The 17,527-nt window shown below is 49.9% G+C and overlaps 1 protein-coding gene across 1 annotated transcript in view; it reads left to right on the top strand.

Moving 5' to 3' along the window:
• Window positions 1-3,040, top strand: part of LOC137543893 (neuralized-like protein 4) — a gene marked incomplete at both ends in the record, with an annotated part of 62,174 nt that extends 59,134 nt beyond the window's left edge. The window contains 4 exons of the mRNA XM_068264967.1: window positions 427-520; window positions 596-700; window positions 2,709-2,853; window positions 2,931-3,040. Coding sequence (XP_068121068.1) covers window positions 427-520; window positions 596-700; window positions 2,709-2,853; window positions 2,931-3,040 — 454 coding nt within the window. The remainder of the gene's footprint in view (window positions 1-426; window positions 521-595; window positions 701-2,708; window positions 2,854-2,930) is intronic.
• Window positions 3,041-17,527: the final 14,487 nt, after the last annotated feature.

Below are 17,527 nucleotides of genomic sequence, written 5' to 3' on the forward strand. Positions count from 1 at the left end.
CCCTGCTGAGGGAGCGCAATCTATTCTTCCATGCCGCTCTGAACAGGTAGACAAGGAGAGTTGACCAATGCAACAAGTCAATTGACTATATACTGTTATATACTGGGTAACACATACAGTACAGCACCAGTATCTGTTCATACACAGCACCAGTACATGATTTTTTTTTTTTATTATTTTAATTTGGTGTGTGCGGGAAGAGGGGTAGTCTTATACGGCGAGTATATCCCAAACTCTATATTTTAACTGGAAAAGTTGGGGGGTCGTCTTATACGCCCAGTCGTCTTATATGCCGGAATATACGGTAAATATGTCTTTATGGCTGAGAAACCTGCAGCCAGAATCCTGCTATCCCCAATGTTCGATCTCTTGTGTATGATCTGTATGGCCGCTGTATGAGAAACGAGTGACCCTTCCTCCATGCAGATTTCCATAGTGACGGGGGAGTCACAAGGGGCGGAGTCGGATGTTAATGAAGGACATCTTCCTGGTGAGCGGGAGAAGGCGGACATGGTAGATGGTAAGATTCCTCTTCCCTCTCTTCTCTGGAGGCTTTCTGGGAGATCCCTGTGCTGACTGACTCTCTTCTGTGCAGGAGTGAAGGAAAGTCTGTGCTGGGCCCCGCCGGATCCTCTGGCCCTCCTCAGCTGTGAATATCTCGCTCTGTGTCTGAGGTTCAAAGATTCTCTCCTGCTTCCAGGTGACAATTCTCCTTATTGGTGACCCTGCCTTCTCCCATCACACCTCCTGCCCCTGTCTCCTCCCATCTCAGCTTTTACTCTTGTCGCCTTTATTCATAGCCCCTCCCCTTGTCTCCTGCCATCACAGCTCCTCCCCTTGTCTCCTCCCATCTCTGCTCCTACTCTGGTTTCCTTCCATCATAGCTCCTCTCCATGTCTCCTTCTATCACAGCTCCTCCCCTTGTCTCTTCCCATCTCAGCTTTTACTTTTGTTTCCTTCCATCACAGCTCCTCCCCTTTTCTCTTTCCATTATAGCTCCCCCCTTGTCCACTTCCATTGTAGCTCCTCTCCATGTCTCCTCCCATCACAGCTCCTCTCCATGTCTCCTCCCATCACAGCTCCTCTCCATGTCTCCTCCCATCACAGCTCCTCTCTGTCTCCTCCCATCACAGCTCCTCTCAATGTCTCCTCCCATCACAGCTCCTCTCAATGTCTCCTGCCATCACAGCTCCTCTGTGTCTCCTCCCATCACAGCTCCTCCCCTTTTCTCCTGCCATTACAGCTCCTCCCCTTGTCTCCTCCCATCACAGCTACTATTCTTGTCTCCTTCCATTGTAGCTTTGCTCCATGACTCCTCCCATAATAGCTCCTCCCTTTTCTCATCCCATAACAGCTCCATCCTTGTCTCCTTCCATTGTAGCAGCTCTCCTTGCTTCTTCCATTACAGCTCCTCCCCTCGTATCCTCCCATCTCAACCTTAGAGAGACACGGGGAGGAGATGCAATGGAAGCAGACAGGGGGAGGAGCTGTGATGAGAGGAGACAAGAGTAGGAGCTGTGATGGGAGGAGACAAGGAAGGAGCTGTGATGGGTGGAGACATTGAGAGGAGCTGTGATGGGAGGAGACATGGAGAGGAGCTGTGATGGGAGGAGACATGGAGAGGAGCTACAATGGAAGTATACATCTGTTTTTCCCTCCTCCTCCATCTGCTCTTCCCCTCCTCTTCATCTACTCTGCCACTCCTCTATATCTACTCTGCCTCTCCTCTATATCTACTCTGCCCATACTCTATATCTGCTCTGCCTCTCCTCTCCATCTGCTCTGCTCCACCTCTCCATCTGCTCTGCTCCACCTCTCCATCTGCTCTGCTCCACCTCTCCATCTGCTCTGCTCCACCTCTCCATCTGCTCTGCTCCACCTCTCCATCTGCTCCGCCCCTCCTCTCCATCTGCTCCGCCCCTCCTCTCCATCTGCTCCGCCCCTCCTCTCCGTCTGCTGTGCCCCGCGCCTCCTCTCCATCTGCTCCGCCCCTCCTCTCCATCTGCTCCGCCCCTCCTCTCCGTCTGCTGTGCCCCGCGCCTCCTCTCCATCTGCTGTTCTTCTCCTCTCCATCTGCTCCGCCCCTCCTCTCCATCTGCTCCGCTGCTCCTCTCCATCTGGCTGGAAACCTCTCCTCTCCATCTGCTCCGACCCTCCTCTCCATCTGGCTGGTAACCCCTCCTCTCCATCTGGCTGGTAACCCCTCCTCTCCATCTGGCTGGTAACCCCTCCTCTCCATCTGGCTGATAACCCCTCCTCTCCATCTGGCTGGTAACCCCTCCTCTCCATCTGGCTGATAACCCCTCCTCTCTATCTGCTCCGCCCCTCCTCTCCATCTGCCCCACCCCTCCTCTCCATATGCTCCACCCCTCCGCTCCATCTGCTCCGCCCCTCCTCTCCGTCTGCTGTGCCCCGCGCCTCCTCTCCATCTGCTGTACTTCTCCTCTCCATCTGCTCCGCCCCTCCTCTCCATCTGCTCCGCGCCTCCTCTCCATCTGCTCCGCCCCTCCTCTCCATGTGCTCCGCGCCTCCTCTCCATGTGCTCCGCGCCTCCTCTCCATCTGCTGTTCTTCTCCTCTCCATCTGCTCCGCCCCTCCTCTCCATCTGGCTGGTAACCCCTCCTCTCCATCAGCTCCGCCCCTTCTCTCCATCTGGCTGGTAACCCCTCCTCTCCATCTGGCTGGTAACCCCTCCTCTTCTCCTGCAGATGGATACTTCCTGGAGGACCCCAAGCTGTGTGTGTGCTACTGTGATTCCTGCCACAAGCTGCGGGGAGAGGAGATGTACCGGAAGCGCGGCGATCCTCCCCGGGAATATGCTGAGCCGGGTGGTTGGTGCAGTTTCCCTCTCCGGTATGTAAGGGTCCTCCCACATCTGAATGGGGTTTCCTGCTAAGCTCCACCTCTGACTCCTCCCCTTCTCTCCACAGGCTGAGTCCGCGGATCTCCTCCACACAGTACAAGAAGTGGCACATTGCCTATCAGGGCAGCAGCGCCGGAGGAGTGCGCCGAACGCTGGACCGCGGGGAGCTAATGCCAGGTATCCTCATCTATACTCACCTACAGGGTGCAGCCTGCTGCAGTGTGCTGTGTGCTGAGCATAGTGACACCATGATAGCTATACTCACATACAGGGTGCAGCCTGCAGTGTGCTGTATGCTGAGCATAGTGACACCATGATAGCTATACTCACATACAGGGTGCAGCCTGCAGTGTGCTGTGTACTGAGCATAGTGTCACCATGATAGCTATACTCACATACAGGGTGCAGCCTGCAGTGTGCTGTGTACTGAGCATAGTGACACCATGATAGCTATACTCACATACAGGGTGCAGCCTGCCTGCAGTGTGCTGTGTACTGAGCATAGTGACACCATGATAGCTATACTCACATACAGGGTGCAGCCTGCAGTGTGCTGTGTACTGAGCATAGTGACACCATGATAGCTATACTCACATACAGGGTGCAGCCTGCAGTGTGCTGTGTACTGAGCATAGTGACACCATGATAGCTATACTCACATACAGGGTGCAGCCTGCAGTGTGCTGTGTACTGAGCATAGTGACACCATGATAGCTATACTCACATACAGGATGCAGCCTGCAGTGTGCTGTGTGCTGAGCATAGTGACACCATGATAGCTATACTCACATACAGGGTGCTGCCTGCCTGCAGTGTGCTGTGTACTGAGCATAGTGACACCATGATAGCTATACTCACATACAGGATGCAGCCTGCAGTGTGCTGTGTACTGAGCATAGTGACACCATGATAGCTATACTCACATACAGGGTGCAGCCTGCAGTGTGCTGTGTACTGAGCATAGTGACACCATGATAGCTATACTCACATACAGGGTGCAGCCTGCAGTGTGCTGTGTACTGAGCATAGTGACACCATGATAGCTATACTCACCTACAGGGTGCAGCCTGCAGTGTGCTGTGTACTGAGCATAGTGACACCATGATAGCTATACTCACATACAGGGTACAGCCTGCAGTGTGCTGTGTGCTGAGCATAGTGACACCATGATAGCTATACTCACATACAGGGTGCAGCCTGCAGTGTGCTGTGTGCTGAGCATAGTGACACCATGATAGCTATACTCACATACAGGATGCAGCCTGCAGTGTGCTGTGTACTGAGCATAGTGACACCATGATAGCTATACTCACATACAGGGTGCAGCCTGCAGTGTGCTGTGTACTGAGCATAGTGACACCATGATAGCTATACTCACATACAGGGTGCAGCCTGCAGTGTGCTGTATGCTGAGCATAGTGACACCATGATAGCTATACTCACATACAGGGTACAGCCTGCAGTGTGCTGTGTACTGAGCATAGTGACACCATGATAGCTATACTCACATACAGGGTGCAGCCTGCAGTGTGCTGTGTACTGAGCATAGTGACACCATGATAGCTATACTCACATACAGGGTGCAGCCTGCAGTGTGCTGTGTACTGAGCATAGTGACACCATGATAGCTATACTCACATACATGGTGCAGCCTGCAGTGTGCTGTGTGCTGAGCATAGTGACACCATGATAGCTATACTCACATACAGGGTGCTGCCTGCAGTGTGCTGTGTACTGAGCATAGTGACACCATGATAGCTATACTCACATACAGGGTACAGCCTGCAGTGTGCTGTGTGCTGAGCATAGTGACACCATGATAGCTATACTCACATACAGGGTGCAGCCTGCAGTGTGCTGTGTACTGAGCATAGTGTCACCATGATAGCTATACTCACATACAGGGTACAGCCTGCAGTGTGCTGTGTGCTGAGCATAGTGACACCATGATAGCTATACTCACATACAGGGTGCAGCCTGCAGTGTGCTGTGTACTGAGCATAGTGACACCATGATAGCTATACTCACATACAGGGTGCAGCCTGCAGTGTGCTGTGTACTGAGCATAGTGACACCATGATAGCTATACTCACATACAGGGTGCAGCCTGCAGTGTGCTGTGTACTGAGCATAGTGACACCATGATAGCTATACTCACATACATGGTGCAGCCTGCAGTGTGCTGTGTGCTGAGCATAGTGACACCATGATAGCTATACTCACATACAGGGTGCTGCCTGCAGTGTGCTGTGTACTGAGCATAGTGACACCATGATAGCTATACTCACATACAGGGTACAGCCTGCAGTGTGCTGTGTGCTGAGCATAGTGACACCATGATAGCTATACTCACATACAGGGTGCAGCCTGCAGTGTGCTGTGTACTGAGCATAGTGTCACCATGATAGCTATACTCACATACAGGGTGCAGCCTGCAGTGTGCTGTGTACTGAGCATAGTGACACCATGATAGCTATACTCACATACAGGGTGCAGCCTGCAGTGTGCTGTGTGCTGAGCATAGTGACACCATGATAGCTATACTCACATACAGAGTGCAGCCTGCAGTGTGCTGTGTGCTGAGCATAGTGACACCATGATAGCTATACTCACATACAGGGTGCAGCCTGCAGTGTGCTGTGTACTGAGCATAGTGTCACCATGATAGCTATACTCACATACAGGGTGCAGCCTGCAGTGTGCTGTGTACTGAGCATAGTGACACCATGATAGCTATACTCACATACAGGGTGCAGCCTGCAGTGTGCTGTGTACTGAGCATAGTGACACCATGATAGCTATACTCACATACAGGGTGCAGCCTGCAGTGTGCTGTGTACTGAGCATAGTGACACCATGATAGCTATACTCACATACAGGGTACAGCCTGCAGTGTGCTGTGTACTGAGCATAGTGACACCATGATAGCTATACTCACATACAGGGTACAGCCTGCCTGCAGTGTGCTGTGTACTGAGCATAGTGTCACCATGATAGCTATACTCACATACAGGGTGCAGCCTGCCTGCAGTGTGCTGTGTACTGAGCATAGTGTCACCATGATAGCTATACTCACATACAGGGTGCAGCCTGCAGTGTGCTGTGTGCTGAGCATAGTGACACCATGATAGCTATACTCACATACAGGGTGCAGCCTGCAGTGTGCTGTGTACTGAGCATAGTGACACCATGATAGCTATACTCACATACAGGGTGCAGCCTGCCTGCAGTGTGCTGTGTACTGAGCATAGTGACACCATGATAGCTATACTCACATACAGGGTGCAGCCTGCCTGCAGTGTGCTGTGTACTGAGCATAGTGACACCATGATAGCTATACTCACATACAGGGTGCAGCCTGCAGTGTGCTGTGTACTGAGCATAGTGACACCATGATAGCTATACTCACATACAGGGTGCAGCCTGCAGTGTGCTGTGTACTGAGCATAGTGACACCATGATAGCTATACTCACATACAGGGTGCAGCCTGCCTGCAGTGTGCTGTGTACTGAGCATAGTGACACCATGATAGCTATACTCACATACAGGGTGCAGCCTGCCTGCAGTGTGCTGTGTACTGAGCATAGTGACACCATGATAGCTATACTCACATACAGGGTGCAGCCTGCAGTGTGCTGTGTACTGAGCATAGTGACACCATGATAGCTATACTCACATACAGGGTGCAGCCTGCAGTGTGCTGTGTACTGAGCATAGTGACACCATGATAGCTATACTCACATACAGGGTGCAGCCTGCAGTGTGCTGTGTACTGAGCATAGTGACACCATGATAGCTATACTCACATACAGGGTGCAGCCTGCAGTGTGCTGTGTACTGAGCATAGTGACACCATGATAGCTATACTCACATACAGAGTGCAGCCTGCAGTGTGCTGTGTACTGAGCATAGTGACACCATGATAGCTATACTCACATACAGGGTGCAGCCTGCAGTGTGCTGTGTGCTGAGCATAGTGACACCATGATAGCTATACTCACATACAGGGTGCAGCCTGCAGTGTGCTGTGTACTGAGCATAGTGACACCATGATAGCTATACTCACATACAGGGTGCAGCCTGCAGTGTGCTGTGTGCTGAGCATAGTGACACCATGATAGCTATACTCACATACAGGGTGCAGCCTGCAGTGTGCTGTGTACTGAGCATAGTGACACCATGATAGCTATACTCACATACAGGGTGCTGCCTGCAGTGTGCTGTGTACTGAGCATAGTGACACCATGATAGCTATACTCACATACAGGGTGCAGCCTGCAGTGTGCTGTGTACTGAGCATAGTGACACCATGATAGCTATACTCACATACAGGGTGCAGCCTGCAGTGTGCTGTGTGCTGAGCATAGTGACACCATGATAGCTATACTCACATACAGGGTGCAGCCTGCAGTGTGCTGTGTACTGAGCATAGTGTCACCATGATAGCTATACTCACATACAGGGTGCAGCCTGCAGTGTGCTGTGTACTGAGCATAGTGTCACCATGATAGCTATACTCACATACAGGGTGCAGCCTGCAGTGTGCTGTGTACTGAGCATAGTGACACCATGATAGCTATACTCACATACAGGGTGCAGCCTGCAGTGTGCTGTGTACTGAGCATAGTGACACCATGATAGCTATACTCACATACAGGGTGCAGCCTGCAGTGTGCTGTGTACTGAGCATAGTGTCACCATGATAGCTATACTCACATACAGGGTGCAGCCTGCAGTGTGCTGTGTACTGAGCATAGTGACACCATGATAGCTATACTCACATACAGGGTGCAGCCTGCAGTGTGCTGTGTACTGAGCATAGTGACACCATGATAGCTATACTCACATACAGGGTACAGCCTGCCTGCAGTGTGCTGTGTGCTGAGCATAGTGACACCATGATAGCTATACTCACATACAGGGTGCAGCCTGCAGTGTGCTGTGTACTGAGCATAGTGACACCATGATAGCTATACTCACATACAGGGTGCAGCCTGCAGTGTGCTGTGTACTGAGCATAGTGACACCATGATAGCTATACTCACATACAGGGTGCAGCCTGCAGTGTGCTGTGTACTGAGCATAGTGACACCATGATAGCTATACTCACATACAGGGTACAGCCTGCAGTGTGCTGTGTGCTGAGCATAGTGACACCATGATAGCTATACTCACATACAGGGTGCAGCCTGCCTGTGTCAACATATTTAATCTTTATTATCAGGTTGTCATTAGGTAAACTGAAATAGTGTAAGCACTATAATTAGAGAAACATATATGCATATCTTATGGTATATGACTAATGTAACTGTTTGCATTATTATATCATGTGCAGTGTGTGTTTAATAATCCTATTATATCTGGTGTGCTGTGAATTATAGTAACCGTATGAACTGCTTATGAACTATAGATACCCTCTCACCTAGTAAGCTAAACTGTTGGTGAACCTTCACCCAGTAAGCTCAACTCTAGGTGAACTCTGTGAATTCAACTCTCACCTACTAAGAATGAACTTTAAGTGACCCATTCAACTGTGCATAAACCCTGGAGTCGTAAATTTCAAGTTGGCCCCATCCAAGGCCAACTCCCCCTCACATGTCTGTCTCTTGTGACGACTCTGAAACTCACGTGAGTACATAACTTGGTATGGGTACGATGTCCCCTATAAATATAGGTCAAGGCTCTGTTCAGATAAGACATTGCCGAGATATGCTGTAAGGGAGGTGGTACGTATCTCTTTTTAATTTATGTGCTCCTGATGGCTGAGAAATGTTGCTAGATATTTTTACTATTGCCTTTTTTATAATAACCCTGTTCTATGTGATCTTTGTATATTCTATGTTTATTATTACAAGAATACATTTATTTTAAGATAAAAAGTGATCTTGGTCTGAGACTCATTATTTCATTGGGGATATATGTGATACTAAAAATATATATTGTTGGTATGACTGGTTAAGAACCCATCTGACCGATCTGAGGAGAACTAACGCTTCACTGAGTTAGTATTCTCCATAGTTGGTTACCTATATTATATAGGAGCTGGCACCTGCAGTGTGCTGTGTACTGAGCATAGTGTCACCATGATAGCTATACTCACATACAGAGTGCTGCCTGCCTGCAGTGTACTGTGTACTGAGCATAGTGACACCATGATAGCTATACTCACATACAGGGTGCAGCCTGCCTGCAGTGTGCTGTGTACTGAGCATAGTGTCACCATGATAGCTATACTCACATACAGGGTGCAGCCTGCAGTGTGCTGTGTACTGAGCATAGTGACACCATGATAGCTATACTCACATACAGGGTGCAGCCTGCAGTGTGCTGTGTGCTGAGCATAGTGTCACCATGATAGCTATACTCACATACAGAGTGCTGCCTGCCTGCAGTGTACTGTGTACTGAGCATAGTGACACCATGATAGCTATACTCACATACAGGGTGCAGCCTGCCTGCAGTGTGCTGTGTACTGAGCATAGTGTCACCATGATAGCTATACTCACATACAGGGTGCAGCCTGCAGTGTGCTGTGTACTGAGCATAGTGACACCATGATAGCTATACTCACATACAGGGTGCAGCCTGCAGTGTGCTGTGTACTGAGCATAGTGACACCATGATAGCTATACTCACATACAGGGTGCAGCCTGCAGTGTGCTGTGTACTGAGCATAGTGACACCATGATAGCTATACTCACATACAGGGTGCAGCCTGCAGTGTGCTGTGTACTGAGCATAGTGACACCATGATAGCTATACTCACATACAGGGTGCAGCCTGCAGTGTGCTGTGTACTGAGCATAGTGACACCATGATAGCTATACTCACATACAGGGTGCAGCCTGCAGTGTGCTGTGTACTGAGCATAGTGACACCATGATAGCTATACTCACATACAGGGTGCAGCCTGCAGTGTGCTGTGTGCTGAGCATAGTGACACCATGATAGCTATACTCACATACAGAGTGCAGCCTGCAGTGTGCTGTGTACTGAGCATAGTGACACCATGATAGCTATACTCACATACAGGGTGCAGCCTGCAGTGTGCTGTGTACTGAGCATAGTGACACCATGATAGCTATACTCACATACAGGGTGCAGCCTGCCTGCAGTGTGCTGTGTACTGAGCATAGTGACACCATGATAGCTATACTCACATACAGGGTGCAGCCTGCAGTGTGCTGTGTACTGAGCATAGTGACACCATGATAGCTATACTCACATACAGGGTGCAGCCTGCAGTGTGCTGTGTACTGAGCATAGTGACACCATGATAGCTATACTCACATACAGGGTGCAGCCTGCAGTGTGCTGTGTGCTGAGCATAGTGACACCATGATAGCTATACTCACATACAGGGTGCAGCCTGCAGTGTGCTGTGTACTGAGCATAGTGTCACCATGATAGCTATACTCACATACAGGGTGCAGCCTGCAGTGTGCTGTGTACTGAGCATAGTGACACCATGATAGCTATACTCACATACAGGGTGCAGCCTGCAGTGTGCTGTGTACTGAGCATAGTGTCACCATGATAGCTATACTCACATACAGGGTGCAGCCTGCAGTGTGCTGTGTGCTGAGCATAGTGTCACCATGATAGCTTACTCACATACAGGGTGCAGCCTGCCTGCAGTGTGCTGTGTACTGAGCATAGTGACACCATGATAGCTATACTCACATACAGGGTGCAGCCTGCAGTGTGCTGTGTACTGAGCATAGTGTCACCATGATAGCTATACTCACATACAGGGTGCAGCCTGCAGTGTGCTGTGTACTGAGCATAGTGACACCATGATAGCTATACTCACATACAGGGTGCAGCCTGCAGTGTGCTGTGTACTGAGCATAGTGACACCATGATAGCTATACTCACATACAGGGTGCAGCCTGCAGTGTGCTGTGTACTGAGCATAGTGTCACCATGATAGCTATACTCACATACAGGGTGCAGCTGCTGTGTGCTGTGTACTGAGCATAGTGACACCATGATAGCTATACTCACATACAGGGTGCAGCCTGCAGTGTGCTGTGTACTGAGCATAGTGACACCATGATAGCTATACTCACATACAGGGTGCAGCCTGCAGTGTGCTGTGTACTGAGCATAGGTGTCACCATGATAGCTATACTCACATACAGGGTGCAGCCTGCAGTGTGCTGTGTACTGAGCATAGTGACACCATGATAGCTATACTCACATACAGGGTGCAGCCTGCAGTGTGCTGTGTACTGAGCATAGTGACACCATGATAGCTATACTCACATACAGAGGTGCAGCCTGCAGTGTGCTGTGTACTGAGCATAGTGACACCATGATAGCTATACTCACATACAGGGTGCAGCCTGCAGTGTGCTGTGTACTGAGCATAGTGACACCATGATAGCTATACTCACATACAGGGTGCAGCCTGCAGTGTGCTGTGTACTGAGCATAGTGACACCATGATAGCTATACTCACATACAGGGTGCAGCCTGCAGTGTGCTGTATACTGAGCATAGTGACACCATGATAGCTATACTCACATACAGGGTGCAGCCTGCAGTGTGCTGTGTACTGAGCATAGTGACACCATGATAGCTATACTCACATACAGAGTGCAGCCTGCAGTGTGCTGTGTGCTGAGCATAGTGACACCATGATAGCTATACTCACATACAGGTGCAGCCTGCAGTGTGCTGTTGTGCTGAGCATAGTGACACCATGATAGCTATACTCACATACAGGGTGCAGCCTGCAGTGTGCTGTGTACTGAGCATAGTGACACCATGATAGCTATACTCACATACAGGGTGCAGCCTGCAGTGTGCTGTGTACTGAGCATAGTGACACCATGATAGCTATACTCACATACAGGGTGCAGCCTGCAGTGTGCTGTGTACTGAGCATAGTGTCACCATGATAGCTATACTCACATACAGGGTGCAGCCTGCAGTGTGCTGTGTGCTGAGCATAGTGACACCATGATAGCTATACTCACATACAGGGTGCAGCCTGCAGTGTGCTGTGTACTGAGCATAGTGACACCATGATAGCTATACTCACATACAGGGTGCAGCCTGCAGTGTGCTGTGTGCTGAGCATAGTGACACCATGATAGCTATACTCACATACAGGGTTGCAGCCTGCAGTGTGCTGTGTGCTGAGCATAGTGACACCATGATAGCTATACTCACATACAGGGTGCAGCCTGCAGTGTGCTGTGTACTGAGCATAGTGACACCATGATAGCTATACTCACATACAGGGTGCAGCCTGCAGTGTGCTGTGTACTGAGCATAGTGACACCATGATAGCTATACTCACATACAGGGTGCAGCCTGCAGTGTGCTGTGTACTGAGCATAGTGTCACCATGATAGCTATACTCACATACAGGGTGCAGCCTGCAGTGTGCTGTGTACTGAGCATAGTGTCACCATGATAGCTATACTCACATACAGGGTGCAGCCTGCAGTGTGCTGTGTACTGAGCATAGTGTCACCATGATAGCTATACTCACATACAGGGTGCAGCCTGCAGTGTGCTGTGTGCTGAGCATAGTGACACCATGATAGCTATACTCACATACAGGGTGCAGCCTGCAGTGTGCTGTGTACTGAGCATAGTGACACCATGATAGCTATACTCACATACAGGGTGCAGCCTGCAGTGTGCTGTGTACTGAGCATAGTGACACCATGATAGCTATACTCACATACAGGGTGCAGCCTGCAGTGTGCTGTGTACTGAGCATAGTGACACCATGATAGCTATACTGACATACAGGGTGCAGCCTGCAGTGTGCTGTGTACTGAGCATAGTGACACCATGATAGCTATACTCACATACATGGTGCAGCCTGCAGTGTGCTGTGTACTGAGCATAGTGACACCATGATAGCTATACTCACATACAGGGTGCAGCCTGCAGTGTGCTGTGTGCTGAGCATAGTGACACCATGATAGCTATACTCACATACAGGGTGCAGCCTGCCTGCAGTGTGCTGTGTACTGAGCATAGTGTCACCATGATAGCTATACTCACATACAGGGTGCAGCCTGCAGTGTGCTGTGTGCTGAGCATAGTGACACCATGATAGCTATACTCACATACAGGGTGCAGCCTGCCTGCAGTGTGCTGTGTACTGAGCATAGTGTCACCATGATAGCTATACTCACATACAGGGTGCAGCCTGCAGTGTGCTGTGTGCTGAGCATAGTGACACCATGATAGCTATACTCACATACAGGGTACAGCCTGCAGTGTGCTGTGTGCTGAGCATAGTGACACCATGATAGCTATACTCACATACAGGGTGCAGCCTGCCTGCAGTGTGCTGTGTACTGAGCATAGTGACACCATGATAGCTATACTCACATACAGAGTGCAGCCTGCAGTGTGCTGTGTACTGAGCATAGTGACACCATGATAGCTATACTCACATACAGGGTGCAGCCTGCAGTGTGCTGTGTGCTGAGCATAGTGACACCATGATAGCTATACTCACATACAGGGTGCAGCCTGCAGTGTGCTGTGTGCTGAGCATAGTGACACCATGATAGCTATACTCACATACAGGGTGCAGCCTGCAGTGTGCTGTGTACTGAGCATAGTGACACCATGATAGCTATACTCACATACAGGGTGCAGCCTGCAGTGTGCTGTGTACTGAGCATAGTGACACCATGATAGCTATACTCACATACAGGGTGCAGCCTGCAGTGTGCTGTGTACTGAGCATAGTGACACCATGATAGCTATACTCACATACAGGGTGCAGCCTGCAGTGTGCTGTGTACTGAGCATAGTGACACCATGATAGCTATACTCACATACAGAGTGCAGCCTGCAGTGTGCTGTGTACTGAGCATAGTGTCACCATGATAGCTATACTCACATACAGGGTGCAGCCTGCAGTGTGCTGTGTACTGAGCATAGTGACACCATGATAGCTATACTCACATACAGGGTGCAGCCTGCCTGCAGTGTGCTGTGTGCTGAGCATAGTGACACCATGATAGCTATACTCACATACAGGGTACAGCCTGCAGTGTGCTGTGTACTGAGCATAGTGACACCATGATAGCTATACTCACATACAGGGTGCAGCCTGCAGTGTGCTGTGTACTGAGCATAGTGACACCATGATAGCTATACTCACATACAGGGTGCAGCCTGCAGTGTGCTGTGTACTGAGCATAGTGACACCATGATAGCTATACTCACATACAGGGTGCAGCCTGCAGTGTGCTGTGTGCTGAGCATAGTGACACCATGATAGCTATACTCACATACAGGGTGCAGCCTGCAGTGTGCTGTGTACTGAGCATAGTGACACCATGATAGCTATACTCACATACAGGGTGCAGCCTGCAGTGTGCTGTGTACTGAGCATAGTGACACCATGATAGCTATACTCACATACAGGGTGCAGCCTGCAGTGTGCTGTGTGCTGAGCATAGTGACACCATGATAGCTATACTCACATACAGGGTGCAGCCTGCAGTGTGCTGTGTGCTGAGCATAGTGACACCATGATAGCTATACTCACATACAGGGTGCAGCCTGCAGTGTGCTGTGTGCTGAGCATAGTGACACCATGATAGCTTATACTCACATACAGGGTGCAGCCTGCAGTGTGCTGTGTACTGAGCATAGTGACACCATGATAGCTATACTCACATACAGGGTGCAGCCTGCAGTGTGCTGTGTACTGAGCATAGTGACACCATGATAGCTATACTCACATACAGGGTGCAGCCTGCAGTGTGCTGTGTGCTGAGCATAGTGACACCATGATAGCTATACTCACATACAGGGTGCAGCCTGCAGTGTGCTGTGTGCTGAGCATAGTGTCACCATGATAGCTATACTCACATACAGGGTGCAGCCTGCAGTGTGCTGTGTACTGAGCATAGTGTCACCATGATAGCTATACTCACATACATGGTGCAGCCTGCAGTGTGCTGTGTGCTGAGCATAGTGACACCATGATAGCTATACTCACATACAGGGTGCAGCCTGCAGTGTGCTGTGTGCTGAGCATAGTGTCACCATGATAGCTATACTCACATACAGGGTGCAGCCTGCAGTGTACTGTGTGCTGAGCATAGTGACACCATGATAGCTATACTCACATACAGGGTGCAGCCTGCCTGCAGTGTGCTGTGTACTGAGCATAGTGACACCATGATAGCTATACTCACATACAGGGTGCAGCCTGCAGTGTGCTGTGTACTGAGCATAGTGACACCATGATAGCTATACTCACGTACAGGGTGCAGCCTGCCTGCAGTGTGCTGTGTGCTGAGCATAGTGACACCATGATAGCTATACTCACATACAGGGTGCAGCCTGCCTGCAGTGTGCTGTGTACTGAGCATAGTGACACCATGATAGCTATACTCGCATACAGGGGTGCAGCCTGCAGTGTGCTGTGTGCTGAGCATAGTGACACCATGATAGCTATACTCACATACAGGGTGCAGCCTGCAGTGTGCTGTGTACTGAGCATAGTGACACCATGATAGCTATACTCACATACAGGGTGCAGCCTGCAGTGTGCTGTGTGCTGAGCATAGTGACACCATGATAGCTATACTCACATACAGGGTGCAGCCTGCAGTGTGCTGTGTGCTGAGCATAGTGACACCATGATAGCTATACTCACATACAGGGTGCTGCCTGCAGTGTGCTGTGTACTGAGCATAGTGACACCATGATAGCTATACTCACATACAGGGTGCAGCCTGCAGTGTGCTGTGTACTGAGCATAGTGTCACCATGATAGCTATACTCACATACAGGGTGCAGCCTGCAGTGTGCTGTGTGCTGAGCATAGTGACACCATGATAGCTATACTCACATACAGGGTGCAGCCTGCAGTGTGCTGTGTACTGAGCATAGTGACACCATGATAGCTATACTCACATACAGGGTGCAGCCTGCAGTGTGCTGTGTACTGAGCATAGTGACACCATGATAGCTATACTCACATACAGGGTGCAGCCTGCAGTGTGCTGTGTGCTGAGCATAGTGACACCATGATAGCTATACTCACATACAGGGTACAGCCTGCAGTGTGCTGTGTACTGAGCATAGTGACACCATGATAGCTATACTCACATACAGGGTACAGCCTGCCTGCAGTGTGCTGTGTGCTGAGCATAGTGACACCATGATAGCTATACTCACATACAGGGTGCAGCCTGCAGTGTGCTGTGTACTGAGCATAGTGACACCATGATAGCTATACTCACATACAGGGTGCAGCCTGCAGTGTGCTGTGTACTGAGCATAGTGTCACCATGATAGCTATACTCACATACAGGGTGCTGCCTGCAGTGTGCTGTGTACTGAGCATAGTGACACCATGATAGCTATACTCACATACAGGGTACAGCCTGCAGTGTGCTGTGTACTGAGTCATAGTGACACCATGATAGCTATACTCACATACAGGGTGCAGCCTGCAGTGTGCTGTGTACTGAGCATAGTGACACCATGATAGCTATACTCACATACAGGGTGCAGCCTGCAGTGTGCTGTTATACTGAGCATAGTGTCACCATGATAGCTATACTCACATACAGGGTGCAGCCTGCAGTGTGCTGTGTACTGAGCATAGTGACACCATGATAGCTATACTCACATACAGGGTGCAGCCTGCAGTGTGCTGTGTGCTGAGCATAGTGTCACCATGATAGCTATACTCACATACAGGGTGCAGCCTGCAGTGTGCTGTGTGCTGAGCATAGTGGACACCATGATAGCTATACTCACATACAGGGTGCAGCCTGCAGTGTGCTGTGTACTGAGCATAGTGACACCATGATAGCTATACTCACATACAGGGTGCAGCCTGCAGTGCTGTGTACTGAGCATAGTGACACCATGATAGCTATACTCACATACAGGGTGCTGCCTGCAGTGTGCTGTGTACTGAGCATAGTGGACACCATGATAGCTATACTCACATACAGGGTGCAGCCTGCAGTGTGCTGTGTACTGAGCATAGTGACACCATGATAGCTATACTCACATACAGGGTGCAGCCTGCAGTGTGCTGTGTACTGAGCATAGTGACACCATGATAGCTATACTCACATACAGGGGTCAGCCTGCAGTGTGCTGTGTACTGAGCATAGTGACACCATGATAGCTATACTCCACATACAGGGTGCAGCCTGCAGTGTGCTGTGTACTGAGCATAGTGACACCATGATAGCTATACTCACATACAGGGTGCAGCCTGCAGTGTGCTGTGTACTGAGCATAGTGACACCATGATAGCTATACTCACATACAGGGTGCAGCCTGCCTGCAGTGTGCTGTGTACTGAGCATAGTGACACCATGATAGCTATACTCACATACAGGGTGACAGCCTGCAGTGTGCTGTGTACTGAGCATAGTGACACCATGATAGCTATACTCACAGACAGGGTGCTGCTGCAGTGTGCTGTGTACTGAGCATAGTGGACACCATGATAGCTATACTCACATACAGGGGCTGCCTGCAGTGTGCTGTGTACTGAGCATAGTGACACCATGATCAAGCCTATACTCACATACAGGGTGCAGCCTGCAGTGTGCTGTGTACTGAGCATAGTGACACCATGATAGCTATACTCACATACAGGGTGCAGCCTGCAAGGTGTGCTGGTGTTGTACTGAGCA

The sequence above is a fragment of the Hyperolius riggenbachi genome, unplaced genomic scaffold (assembly GCF_040937935.1).
Source record: "Hyperolius riggenbachi isolate aHypRig1 unplaced genomic scaffold, aHypRig1.pri scaffold_322, whole genome shotgun sequence".
Lineage (NCBI taxonomy): Eukaryota > Metazoa > Chordata > Amphibia > Anura > Hyperoliidae > Hyperolius > Hyperolius riggenbachi.